Source organism: Eulemur rufifrons, chromosome 19 (genome assembly GCF_041146395.1).
Source record: "Eulemur rufifrons isolate Redbay chromosome 19, OSU_ERuf_1, whole genome shotgun sequence".
Taxonomy (NCBI): domain Eukaryota; kingdom Metazoa; phylum Chordata; class Mammalia; order Primates; family Lemuridae; genus Eulemur; species Eulemur rufifrons.
In genome coordinates this window covers 105,486,436-105,499,679 of record NC_091001.1, presented here as the reverse complement: position 1 = coordinate 105,499,679, position 13,244 = coordinate 105,486,436, and the positions used below count along the sequence as shown (strand labels likewise).

Below are 13,244 nucleotides of genomic sequence, written 5' to 3'. Positions count from 1 at the left end.
AAATGTATGGACAGAATATGCAGACCATGAAGAGCTCTCAGCACTCAGAAAACTGCCTCAGGCCAAACGTGACACATCACGTCTGCATACATTCCCAGGGGTGAGGACTCAGGCTCGTGGAGCTAGAACTCTAACTATGAGAAAGATGGAGATGTAGATGTACGATCTCCTTGCATGTGCAGGAAGAGAAATGGTGACCAGAACACAGCATTGCGTCTGCCACAGAGGGCCAATTAAATGTATCGGGAAATCAGATGTAGAGGAGAGTGGTGTCATTCTGAGCAATTGGAGAAAGTTTTCCCAGGAAGGTAAGATTAGAGTTGCCCTCATGAATAGATTAGGTAGAAAATATAGAGCATCATGCCACAAGGAAAGAACATCAAGATCAAAGCTCTAAAGGCAGAAAGTAATGCTGTGTCTTTGGAGGATAGTAATAAAACGAGCCTCGCTGAACAATTGTTAGTGAATGATGGAAGACAAGTAATCATAAGAAGTTGGGGGAGGATCCTATTTTAAATTATAGGAAAAGGAGCAGAGATAATTTTTCGTAGAGCAGTATTGTGGTCTATAAAGCATGACTTCCCAGGTAATCAAAGGTATGACCCAGATGTCCAATCCAGAAAGCTGCAAGTCACCCACTTTCCCTAACTCATCCTATTATCTAATTATCCAAATGGTCACTAATACCTATTGAGTCTATCTTCAACATAGATATCCAACCCACATATTCCTCTATGTACCCACTACCTCTGCCTTATTCCAGGCCCTTAGGATGGCTTACCTGGTGCTATGGACTGAATGTTTATGTCCCTGCAAAATTATTATGTTGAAACCCTAATTCCCAATGTGATGGTATTTGGTATCTGGAGCTAGGACCTTTGAGAGGTAATTAGGTCATGATGGTGGGGCTCACATGAAGGGATTAGTGCCCTTGTAAGAAGAGTCAGGAGATGCCCCCACACCCTGACAATGTGAGCACACAGCAAGGGCAGCATGCAAGCCAGGAGACGGCTTGCACCAGAAATTGACCAGGCCCACATCTTGATATTAGACTTCCGGCCTCCAAGAACTGAGACAAATAAGTTTCTACTGTTTAAGCCACCCAGTCTACAGTATTTGTATAGCAGCTGGAACTCACTAACACACCTGATCTCTTGCCTCATCCCCTACATACCAGGAGAGCCCCTTCCTGACCTGGCCCAGGTCTACTTCATTTTCTACTAGTACCAAACCACTTTGCGCTTCTGTGAAAATATCAGATTTTTCATGACTCTTAAACATTTATATGTTCTGCTCCTTTTAATTTAAAGGATTTTCCACTCTTTCCTGGTCAAAAAAATCCCTACTTATTCTGCAAAGCCTATTTGTAAAACAGCCTCCTCCTTATCTCTCTCGTAGTTAATAATTTCCTCATCTGTGCTTTTAAAAAATTGTATTGCTTCCATTAGTTTACATTTGCTCATATTTAAGCCACTTCTCCACATAAAACATGAGCTACACTGAGAACAGGGAATGTGTCTGTCTTCTCCCCTCTTGTAGTCCCAGGTCTCAGCCCCATGTCTGGTTCATAGACAGGATCAATGAATGCTTTGAAATAAAATGGGTAAGTTAATATTATGGATAGTATCTAAGGTATATCTGGACGTACTATTTAGGCTTATAATTATGTGTTCCAGAGCAATAATAATAATGGAATATTACAGAATATTACAAAGGAAGAATTTAGAGAAAAAAATGCCACTGATTCAGTAGGGTAGAAGTTTTTAATAATACTTAATAGTAACTAAGACCTTATTCAGGACAGACACTGTGCCAAATGCTACAATATGTTATTCTATTTAATACTTATCAAAACCCTTGAAGGAAAAATACCATTATTCACATTTTAAAAATGAATACACTGAGGCACACAAGGATTAAGCATCTTGCCTAAAGCCACACAGCAAATGAGTAGGGAAGCCAGGATTTGAATCCAGGCACTCAAAATAGAGTCCCTATACAAAAGTTGCCCTGTGATAAGAAAACAAGCTTAGATACTAGGATCAAAGACAAAGACACAGAGAGTAATTAAGGCAATATTAAAGCAAGAGAGATGAGGAAATGGAAACATGAGGACATGCATAAATTAAGCTCCTTGCTCTTCATAATTTAGAAATAGGTTGAGTATGTGCTCGTAGGAGAGGTATGTTAAATACATGTTTTTAAATAGAAACTATACCTTATTAACTATGTGCTATGTCTGTAGTTACATTCAAACTTCTGACAACTTGAAAATAAATAAATACCTCATAATGATAAAGATAATTACTAAGCAAGGAAAGCAAAATGAGTCATCATTGGTAATTATAAACATGTACCATGACAACAGAAATAAACACCTTGAAGAACAAATGAAACACAAATTTAAGCCGCTACTTTACTCTTTACTGTTTTAAAATAAGCACTTGTCTACTTTTATTAAATTCTAAAGGGCCTCTATCAATCAGCAATGCATTTATTACAAGTTTACCATAGATGACCTACCATGTGGTATAGATAGTAGGGAAATTTAATTTGGGGGGGGGATGGATAGAAGGAGGAAGGGGGGAGAGAGAGAGAGACTCAACTCCCAAGAGCTCTCACTATCAATTTCAATTCAATTCTATTGAACCAGTATGTATTAAACTTCCACCCTGCAGCATGCGGAGTGCTCAACCATGGAACTAGTGGAAACATCATGGATACAGTCCCTCTTCCTGAAGAGCTCACCATCTTCAGTGGATATAGACACAGGATTGGGCAATGGCGATTTAATAGGGACAGAGCAGGGTACACTGGGAGCACCTACAAGGGCACCTAAGGCAGATTAGGTAAGTCAGAGGAGGCTGCCAGGAAGAGGTGAAATCTCAACTGAGAACTGAAGAACTGTTTTTGCCAGGAGAAAAGTGGAAGAAGGAATCCTAGCTGAGGGATCACAAACAGCAACACAAGAAAGAGCATGGGCTGTCAATGAAGCAGAGAAACAGTTAAAAACAAACAAATAAGCTTAATCAGTAAGGCTGATGCAAGAAACAAGAGGGTGGGTAGCAAAAGGTGAGGTGGAGCAGTAAGCAAAGGGCATGGTCACGAAGCTGCCATATGGACTTTAAATATTTTCCTAAGGGCAACAGAGACTTACTGAGAGCTTCAAGCAGGGAAGTGACCTAAAAAAATGTACATTCTGGAAATCATTCTTTTTTTTCGCTGTGAGGAGATGACCATGGGCAGCAATACTGGGGTCAGGGAACAATTAATTGGTGCCTGCAGCAATTTAGATGGGAGTTCCTGGTGACTGCGACTAAGGTGGCAGGGGCAGGCATGGACCAACATGGAAAGATGACAAAGAATATTCATGCGGGGAGTTAACAGGAGTTGGAGATAGTCAGATGAGGGGCTGGGGATAATGGAAAAGTGATAAGTAATGCCCAGGCATTGGCTTGCAAAACTGGGAGGACAATGGTGTCTTGTCAACAAAATGAAAGACAAAAAGGGATGCACAGGTCTCTAGATGAAAGAAGTGTGCAGCTTGGGAGACCACACCCCGTCAGTGTCTGTGGGACAGCCACAGGGACATGTCTTCTAGGCAGTTGGATATCTGGGTCTATAGTCCCGTTAGGAAACCATCAGATGGAAATGGAATAAAAGTCCAAGAAGCAGAGGGAATCACACAATGAGGATGCATTGAGAAGAGAACCTGAGAACAGATTCCTGAAGAAAACCACTATCGAAAAGACAAGTTGAAGGAAATGAGTCCACAAAACATTGTATGGTGAACAGCTGGACAAGTTGAAGGAAAACAAGGGGAGTACAATACGGTGGAAGGAAAGGAAGAGTTCATGTCAATCGGGAAGACGTCATCAGTGTCACATGCTTCTCAGAAGTCAAGCAAGGTAAGTACCCAAAAGCATCCCTCATATTCAATGCCAATGAGATCATTGGTCCCCTTGGTGAGAGCTGCTCAGCGACGGAGTGATGGCTACACAAGACAGCCTGTGGTAGGTTGGGATAAATTGCCAGATAGGAGCGTATTTCAAGGGAGAGATACAGTCAGATGTTTTTAAGATGTGAGAGAATTAAACATGTTTCCATGCAACTTGGGAAGCAGCTAAGAGAACAGGTGAAGTTATAAATGAAAATGAAGAGAAGGTGTAATAAAAAGTGTGAGGTCCTTGAAAGGGCACAAGGAGATGGCATTCAGAGAACAGGTGCATGCACTGGTCTTTCACAAGAAGGGGCCAGCAAAGGCACTAACAGGAGGAGAGTCCAGAAGCAACACAAAGGGCAAAGAAGTTACTCTGCGGAGACACAACCAAGATTTTCATCATCAATCAGTAGTCACAAGGGGAATTGTCACCTGGACCAGAAAGTTTCCTTGTTCACTCAGGTTTCTGCTCTACCCACAGCCTATCAGCACAGTGGATGGGGGCACAGACATTTAAACAAGACAAAAAGAGTTAAAGCCTCAGCTCACCATACACCTACACTATGACTTTGAAACAAGCCACCTGACTTCCCACACTTCTGAATACAAACTGATGCTTTTATTCATCAGCTTAGTATGAGCAAGTCTAAAATGAGGCTCATCTCTGTTGCGATGGACCAGAGAATGTCTAGAGAATTTCATTCCAAGCACCATTAAGTGCTTACTTCTCAAGGGCTGTCACCATACTCAAGAGAAGAAGAATTTTTTATATGTGAGGAGTGTTTGACTAGTAATTGTTAATACTATACTGCATCCAAAAATGACCAGAAAGACTGCTCAAAATTCAAATTCCTAGAGCCATTCCTGAGGTGACATATCAATAGCTGGGGATAGAGCCTGGGAATTTGCATTTTTAGCAGGTTCCATGATGATGCAAGATGTCCATTAGGAAACCCAATACTATATGCCACATAGTAAGCCTCCTCACACATCATCTAATTTAATATGTGTGCTAGGCATCAGAGCACTCAAATCAGTGAAAGCTGAAACCACAACAAACACTGACAGCTCACTAAATGAAACAGAGACCATTATTCACACACGCACTGAATCAGGCAAGGTGTTCCTATTGAATGCACACGACACCAAACCCCATGGTCGGCAAAGGGAATACAGATTTGAACTAGATACTTTTTTAGTCTACCAAGGAAGAAAGAGAAGAAAGTCAAACCATGATGACAGTTTAGTTTGAGAAGTATGTTGACATATCTGTGACATATCTTGTGGCCAATATACACATGGTGCTATGGAAGCATAAAGGAGGGGGTGATCAATTAGAATAAGCTGAAGAGACAGACATACTGGAAGGGCTGACCCTTGAAGGGGTTATAAATTTTGAGTGGAAGCGAGGTGAGAAAGGCAGGGCAAGACTTTCTGGACAGAAGAAAGAGCAAGCAGTGTGTGTAATAATGACCCAGGCTTCTCCAGTGAAGCTCACCCATCGCTAACGTGTGGATGTGGACCCACAAGAGTCTGAAATCACAAGAGTATGCAGAGAAAAGATTAATATTGGGTGGAGACATCTTTGTATAATCTTCATACAAGAAAATATTAAACCTATTAGTGATGAAAGTTTTGCCCAGGGAACATTCGTGAGTCCTTAATGGTTCGATGATAGGAAGCCACTAAGGATACTTTAATAAGACATCCAGTTATGGGAAGGAACTCAGAAAATGTAAAAATGTGGAAACCAAATGTGGAACAGCGCACTGACAAGGAAACAGAAAGTCAGTGTCAATGCATGCGGGTAGACCAAGGGAAGCAGGGTGGCAGGATTCTCTGCAGTCTTAGCTGCGAGGGGTTTACCCTGCCATTTTTGTGGTCTAGAAAAAATAGAAAGCAGGTATGATAGAGAGCTATTCAAATGGAAGCTACAGAAATTTAGAGAACAAATCATAGGGAGACACGGGATAGTCCCTAGAGGAGACAGATGAATCCACTGGTGATGTCTTTAAATTCTGGGTGAACATGCTGCAATGCCGCAGGAATTCCAGGCAGGTCAACTCTGACAGTGAGAACACTTACTAAGAAAGAAGCGGGTGGAGTGGGGATTTTTCTTGTTCTGGGATAGGTCCAAAATGAAGGAGATTAGATAAATCAGTATAGGCTAACTGCTTTAACAAATAACCACACAATTTTGGGGGGCTTAACCAAATAAGATGTATTTCTTCACAGCCCAATGCAGTTTTTTGGGGAGGAGAAATCATCTCTACATAGTCATTCAGGAACTCTGGCCTCCTTCTATGTAGTGACGCCTCCATCTATTAGATCGTAGGAGTTCTGTGAATCCTCTACATATGGCCAACTGGGAAGAGAAAGTTCTGGAAGATCATGTTAACAGTTTTGGTTTCAGAAGCCACACCTGAGATCAGATTACTCTGCTTCCACCCATATTCCATTAGCCAGAACTCAGTCCCAGTACAGCCACTGCCTGCAGGTGTGCTGGGACTTGTCATTTAACTGCGTGCCCAGAAGGAAGGGAAATGGGGTTGGTGAAGCCATAGCACTGTCTCTGCTCCAGAGCGGTACAGAGCACTCTTTAGCTCGATAGGGTAAGGATGCTAACCACCTAGGGCAGTCAAGGACAGGAGATGGGACAGTTTATTTCATTAAAGGATAAATGCTAAAGTAGGTCATATAATTAAAAGCAGAAAAGCAATTTTTAGCAAACAATGATATAAGATATAAAGTAGCATTGAGGGAGAATTCACATTTTTTCCTGAACCCTTATACCCAGGGCCAATTTTAAAGGATGATAGTTTGAGTCAAGGACCTGATCAGTAAAATTTGGGGGAAAGCTTTCTATATAGTCTAAAGAAGAAAGCAACAGGAGGAAGATGATACACCAGATGGCACCAGTAGAAAAGGTCACATACATATTGACTCCTAATCACTCTTTTCTAAACTTTTTCCACACATATTCCTCACACCAGGAAATGTTCATTTTAAAACAATTTAAAATCCTTTGGGACCCTCCCCCCCGACATGTGATCAGCTTCAGGGCTCACACACACAAATCTACAGAGAGCTTTAGGCCTCAGAGTAGTCTAAGGATAGACAGGGTTCTCACGATTTTAAGACAGGAGCAGTCTCACACCTCAGCCAGGGACAGCCTTGGCCACTCCACCTAGGGCTAGCTTTTGCTTGGAGCAAAAGACAGACAGATCTGGACACCTGTCATTAAAAAGTAGGTCATGAGACCCTCTCCCCTCTTCCACTAAGAATAATAATAAGATGGCATTGATGAGAAGCTCATCGTGTGCCAGCACTATGCTTGCATGCAGGAACTCACAGCAATTCAGTGAGGTAGACACTATTATTATCATCCACATTTTACAAACAAGGAAGCTGACACCCAGAAAGGTTAAGTAACTGACCCAAGGTTACCCAGTTCATAAATGTTGAAACAGAGTTTAAACTAGTTGCCTTTCAGAGTCAGTGTTTTGATGACTGAATTCTATTTTTGATGACACTGTTATTTACTCAGTGTTAAAGCAGGCAGGATGGGGTGAAAAATAATACTCAAAACAATTTCCAAAAAATGCTTTTTGATGAAAATAAAAGGTTTTCTACTATTAGCATCCCGCAAGTCAATTGGTCTGTTTCTTACTTTATCATTTGTGTAGTTGCCAAAAGACTGTAAGTGTAGATGCATTTTCCTTAGTTTATTTTTAGCTCCCTTCTTTCCCAAGCTTCACAGTCAAAGTGTTCCCTGCTTTTACTTCAAGGGGGCTCCCAGGGTATTTATTCTCCCTTGTGATTACTAAAGCAGTTAGCCTTTTAGTCTGGCAGGGAGGACAGGATGAAAGGGAGTTGCAAAAAGTTGCATATTGATATTTTAAAATTTAGGCACTGTATCTCCAAGTATTGACAATATTTTATGTTAATTATCCTTTAGAATGTTGGAATACTAAGCAAACAGGAGCCTGCTTACTCTGTAGTCTGGAGTAGTATGGAACAGAACAGGTAGGACAGAACACCCCAAATAGGTTGTAAATGTTTGTGCACAAGTCTTGATCTTGGGGACGTAGAGGATAAAAAGGAGGTTATTCAGAGTCAAACGCTGAGCTGCTTTCAATGAGTTCTTCACAGACATCAATAATGAACTCTTCAGAAACCCTCCTCCCAGACATCCCTGAAGTCCAGTTTATAAAAAGACCAATAACTCACTTCTTGATCTCTGAAGCCACTTATTCAATTCTCTTGACTTCAGGGCCAAAATGAGTTGTTTATTACTCCTGGCAAGTATAAAGAAGGCCATCACAACCGTTGGTCAGTTCCAAGGATGGCAACTTGCTTTCTAATAATGTGCATGGGGACAATGTCCAAATTCCTGAAAAGATTTAGGTATATTAAATGTATAGAGATGGTCATTTTGAAACCATATTTTCAGCAATAATTCAGCATCTAATCTGATAAATCACTGCATATGGAGGCTGTGAGGGTATACAGAAACCTTCAGAAATAAACATGAACTGGAGGCTTGGCAGGGCAAAAATATTCAGAATAGTCTACCAAAGAAAAGAGTTTATAATATGCATCAGCCTCCATGTGTAACCTTGGGGCAATCAGCTAACTTCTCTAGAATATCAGTTTTCTCATCTTATGAAATAAGATTTTATTCATGCAACAAACAGTATAGCCTAGTTAAAGACTAGCCCTGGAATCCCAAACACATCTGATGGATTGCTGGCACTGGTACTTCGTTTCTTCATTTGTTATAATTCAGATATTAGTGAGTACCCTTGAGAGGCGTGATGATTAAATCATCTACTTAAACCTCTTTGTGCAGTGCCTGGCCACTTGTAAGTGGTCAATACAGGCTGACTGTTTTCATTTGTATTATTACTGACGGAGCCCATCCTACGCTGTGAAACAGGCCCAGAATACAAAATTGTGTAGAGCGCAAGCCTACTGTCCAGGAGCTCACTGCATAAGGAGGAGGTGGTCAGCACAAACAGAAGCATCAAATTCTCCCTGGGGAGAGACAGGAGGCTTTATAGAAAAGCTGCTGGAGCCCAGTCTTAAAGGTAAGCAGCACTGGGACCAGAATCAGATGTCTAAGAGTTCTCTGGGTCGCATTTGACACCATGCTCCTTTTAAATCAAACACCAGCTCTGGGTCTGCAGCTTCACTCTGGCCTTTAAAGGAGGTGCTGAACGTCGAAGGTGCAATTTCAAAGGCCTTTGTGCTCGGCAGGAAAATGGTCTAAGAGCCAAGGGCCATTCAAGGGGCCCCTTAAGAACCGAGGCTCCGGGGATCCCAGCAGGGCCCCAGGTTCCCACCATGGACAATGTCGCTCGCCGTTCCGAGAGCCGCCCACAGTGCCTGGGCCACGCTAGGTGCACTGGGGTTTCTTCTCCACCTCCAGACTCAGTTTCGCTCCTGGACTCTGTCCTACCGGAACACGGAATGCGGACGGACCCTGTTCTTGCAGAAGCTAGGGGAGCGGGCGCCAAGTGCGCAGCAACATCGTGCAGAAGCGCCGCACCCCTTGCGCGCTCTTCGCCAGCGCTCACACCTCCGCTCCCAGGGGCAGCGCGCGTCCGGGTGCGTGGTGAGGGGATTGCGGGGAACAGGGCGGGGCGGGGCGGGGTGCACTGGAGGCCCGCCCCCGCTCCCCTCCCCCTCCTGCGGAGATTGACAGAGCCTGGGCATCCGCCCCAACCAATGAGCGCGTCCTGGGGCGGGCCCTGGAACCGGCTGCTCAGGCTGCTCCGGCTACTTAGAGTAGTCGGCGCGGCTGTAGGAAAGCAGAGCCGAGCCGGGACTACCCAGGTGGAGCAGGCGCCCCAGCCAGCGCAGACCCGGAGGTGCACGGGCACCGCACCGCACGGTTCGGCGCAAGGCAGAGCGGAGCCGCAGCCCCACGCGCCTCCCGGGACCCACTCGCCACCGCCGCCTCCGCAGCACCCATGGGGACCAGGAGACTTTAAAGGAGTTTGGGGTTTCGGGAGCAGGGAAATCACGGGTACGGAGAAGCGGCTTTCTTTGCCTTGGAAATGGTTTTTCATCGTCTGATTGTTTGAATCCTGTGCTGGGTAGGAGGGAGAGGGGTTTTCCGGCTGAAAGTGGACCTCCACACACGCACACGCACACGCACACATACGCTGCGCTGGCTCCTTCCCCTGCCTCTTTGTTAGGTTATTTTAGACAGAACAGCCTCGCCCTGGCGCAGTCCGATTGGCTCTGCTGGGAAGAAGGCAAGAGAAGTAAGGGGCAGAGTGCACCTGCCTGTGTGGGCAGGTGTGCCCGGGTGCTTGGGTGTACGTGCAGCGGCGAGCGTGCAAGCGTGGGGCTGGAATTGTGTTGGAATGTGGGGGGTTTAAGTGTGCCAGTGTGTCATCAAGAAGGTTTGTCATTGTGGATGTATGTGACATTATACACCAGTGTAACAGCCTGGCAGTGCCTGGACTCTAAGTGTGCAAAATTTTGTTAGTGTCAAGGGAATACCTGCGAGTGTAACCGATTGTCATTGTGTGTGAGCCGCTGTCAGGGGAGGAGAACGACCTAGTGCAAAACTGGGAGGTGGGCTAGAGAGGGTGGAGACAGAAATGTGAGCGCAGCTTGCTTGGAGCTCTCAGGCCTTAGGCTCCCTTCTCCCTTCCAACCCACCCCCTCCCTTCTTCCCTGGGTGTCCGTCTCCCATGCTGCCACACCAGCGCTTTCCTCCCCTTTTGGGACCCCGCACGTTCTCCAGCCAAACTGCGTTTTCTCTTGGGGGAGTTGGATCGGGTTCCCGGACAGGGTCAGAGGCTGCGTGGTGGCGTCCGCTCTCGCCCGCCAGACTGGTGTTTCTTCTTTGCCCCGCATACTCTCAGGGAGGCACAGGGGACTTGGCTGGCGCAGGTGACTCCTGTGGGGGCGCGTGGGTGGGCAGGTAGGTCCCCGGGGCACTGCACGTCTTGGGAAGGATCAGTGGGAAGGGCACCCTAACTCTGATGGCTTCTCTGCCTCTCCTCTCCGCTTCAACAGATCCCTGCTCCTGGCCCTAGTCTCGCCGCGTCATTGATGGGCAACCAACTGGACCGCATCACCCACCTCAACTACAGTGAGTTGCCCACAGGGGACCCATCAGGGATTGAGAAGGACGAGCTGCGGGTCGGGGTCGCCTACTTCTTCTCAGATGAGGAGGAGGACCTGGACGAGCGCGGGCAGCCAGACAAGTTTGGCGTGAAGGCCCCCCCAGGTTGCACCCCCTGCCCAGAGAGCCCCAGCCGCCACCACCACCACCTGCTGCACCAGCTGGTCCTCAACGAGACTCAGTTCTCCGCCTTTCGAGGCCAGGAATGCATCTTTTCCAAAGTGAGTGGCGGCCCTCAGGGCGCGGACCTGAGCGTCTACGCGGTCTCTGCGCTGCCCGCGCTCTGCGAGCCCGGCGACCTGCTGGAGCTGCTGTGGCTGCAACCCGCGCCGGAGCCGCCCGCGCCCGCCCCGCACTGGGCCGTCTACGTGGGCGGAGGGCAGATCATCCACCTGCACCAAGGCGAGATCCGCCAGGACAGCCTGTACGAGGCGGGCGCGGCCAACGTGGGCCGGGTGGTGAATAGCTGGTACCGCTACCGCCCGCTGCTGGCCGAGCTGGTGGTGCAGAACGCCTGCGGCCACCTGGGCCTCAAGAGCGAGGAGATCTGCTGGACGAACTCGGAGAGCTTCGCCGCCTGGTGCCGCTTTGGCAAACGGGAGTTCAAGGCGGGAGGGGAGGTGCCGGCCGGCACGCAGCCCCCGCAGCAGCAGTACTATCTCAAGGTGCACCTGGGGGAGAACAAAGTCCACACGGCCAGGTTTCACAGCCTGGAAGACCTCATCCGCGAGAAGCGCCGCATCGATGCCAGTGGCCGCCTGCGAGTGCTCCAGGAGCTCGCTGACCTCGTGGACGACAAGGAGTAGCAGCCGAGGGGCTGTCTGCCCCGCCTGTCTCCCTGCACCCCGCTCCCTTCCCGTCCCCGCACCCGGGCCTCGAGGCCGGCGATTCCCGCCCCACACCCCGCCCTAGCGCGTCCGCAGCCGGTGGCCAGTGCCCAGGCTGCACCCTCTCACCCCTCGGGCAAGTGACAGGAAGTCTCAGGAACTGACCCCTGGGGCTGAAAGGGCGCAGCTGCGCGCGCCTGGCCGAGAGCCCCGTTGGTGGTGACGGTGTTGGAAGACCCAGCGTGCGCTTTTCCTTTGAGTTGTAAGGGGGTAAACGGGAATGGGCTGAGGGGAGCAAGGACATGGCCTCGCCCGCGAGTTGATGGTCACTGACTATCACCCGACAGGGACACAACCCTTTTCTAAAAAGGGACCGTTACCATCCCAAATGCGCACACACAGATCGGTCCGAGGCGAGAATTGGTCTTTTCAGGACACGGTTCAGCTCTTGTATGGATGTATCCCCAGATCGCAGGATTTCCAAGAAATCGAGCCTGCCCCTTGTGCACTTGTGAATAATTCCACAAGAGAGCACCTCGGGACTCGGGGTTATCCTGAGGCTGCCCGGGACCTTTCCAGCTGTCCAGCCCCAGGTCTCCGGACATTGTGCTCCAGGCTCCGGGCTGAGCTAGCTAGTGTTTGCTTCCTGTTCTTTCCACCGAGGGAAGCGAACGCCACCCCCACCCGCATTTTGCCTGTGAGTCTCCCTAGCTGGTAGGAGGGAAGCCTTCCCGGTCCCGGGAGGAAAATGGCGCAGCTAATTTGGTGAGGAGAGCCGGCCCCGCCCCCGAAAGGAGATAGTTCGCCAGGTGTCTGGGAACCTGAACGTGGGAAGAAAGGCGCTTAGTGTTCTGAACCCTTGGGCTGCATTTCAAAAACAGTCATATTTTTAAAGGGGGTAGAGGAGGGGGAGGGAGAGGACATGGCAACATTCCAGAAACCAGCATTATTACAACACCATAGCCAGTATGTTTAGTTTGGCTTTTCCTAACATAGAAATGTTAGAAGGTGGGGGAAATGGAAATAAAGTTTTAAAAAAGAGAGAGCAGTTTTCCAACTATGTCAACAAAGCCTATCGTGTTGATGTTTTTATTGACCATTTTAGCAACATGCTAATAAAATTTCAAATTGAAATTTTTTATTTTCATGGCTTTAATCCATGATAGTTTAAATACTGGGGGCCATTAAGAGTGGATTTAGCTAAGAGCTTAGCTAACATTGCCTTTTCACTCTATTTTTCTCAAATCGTATGAGAATTCTGTTTTTGACTATTGTAGTTAATTTTTTGGCTTTAAACAGCAGCCCTAGTAATGGTGGAGTTCTTAATCAATGT

The 13,244-nt window shown here is 47.0% G+C and overlaps 1 protein-coding gene and 1 pseudogene across 1 annotated transcript; both read left to right on the top strand.

Annotated features, from left to right (window-relative positions):
• Nucleotides 1-11,011: 11,011 nt before the first annotated feature.
• Nucleotides 11,012-11,890, top strand: LRATD1 (LRAT domain containing 1). The gene has a single exon (XM_069494809.1). The coding sequence runs from the start codon at nucleotides 11,012-11,014 to the stop codon at nucleotides 11,888-11,890; it is 879 nt and encodes a 292-aa protein (XP_069350910.1).
• A 343-nt stretch (nucleotides 11,891-12,233) lies between these two features.
• LOC138399504 (uncharacterized) lies at nucleotides 12,234-12,887 on the top strand (annotated as a pseudogene).
• Nucleotides 12,888-13,244: the final 357 nt, after the last annotated feature.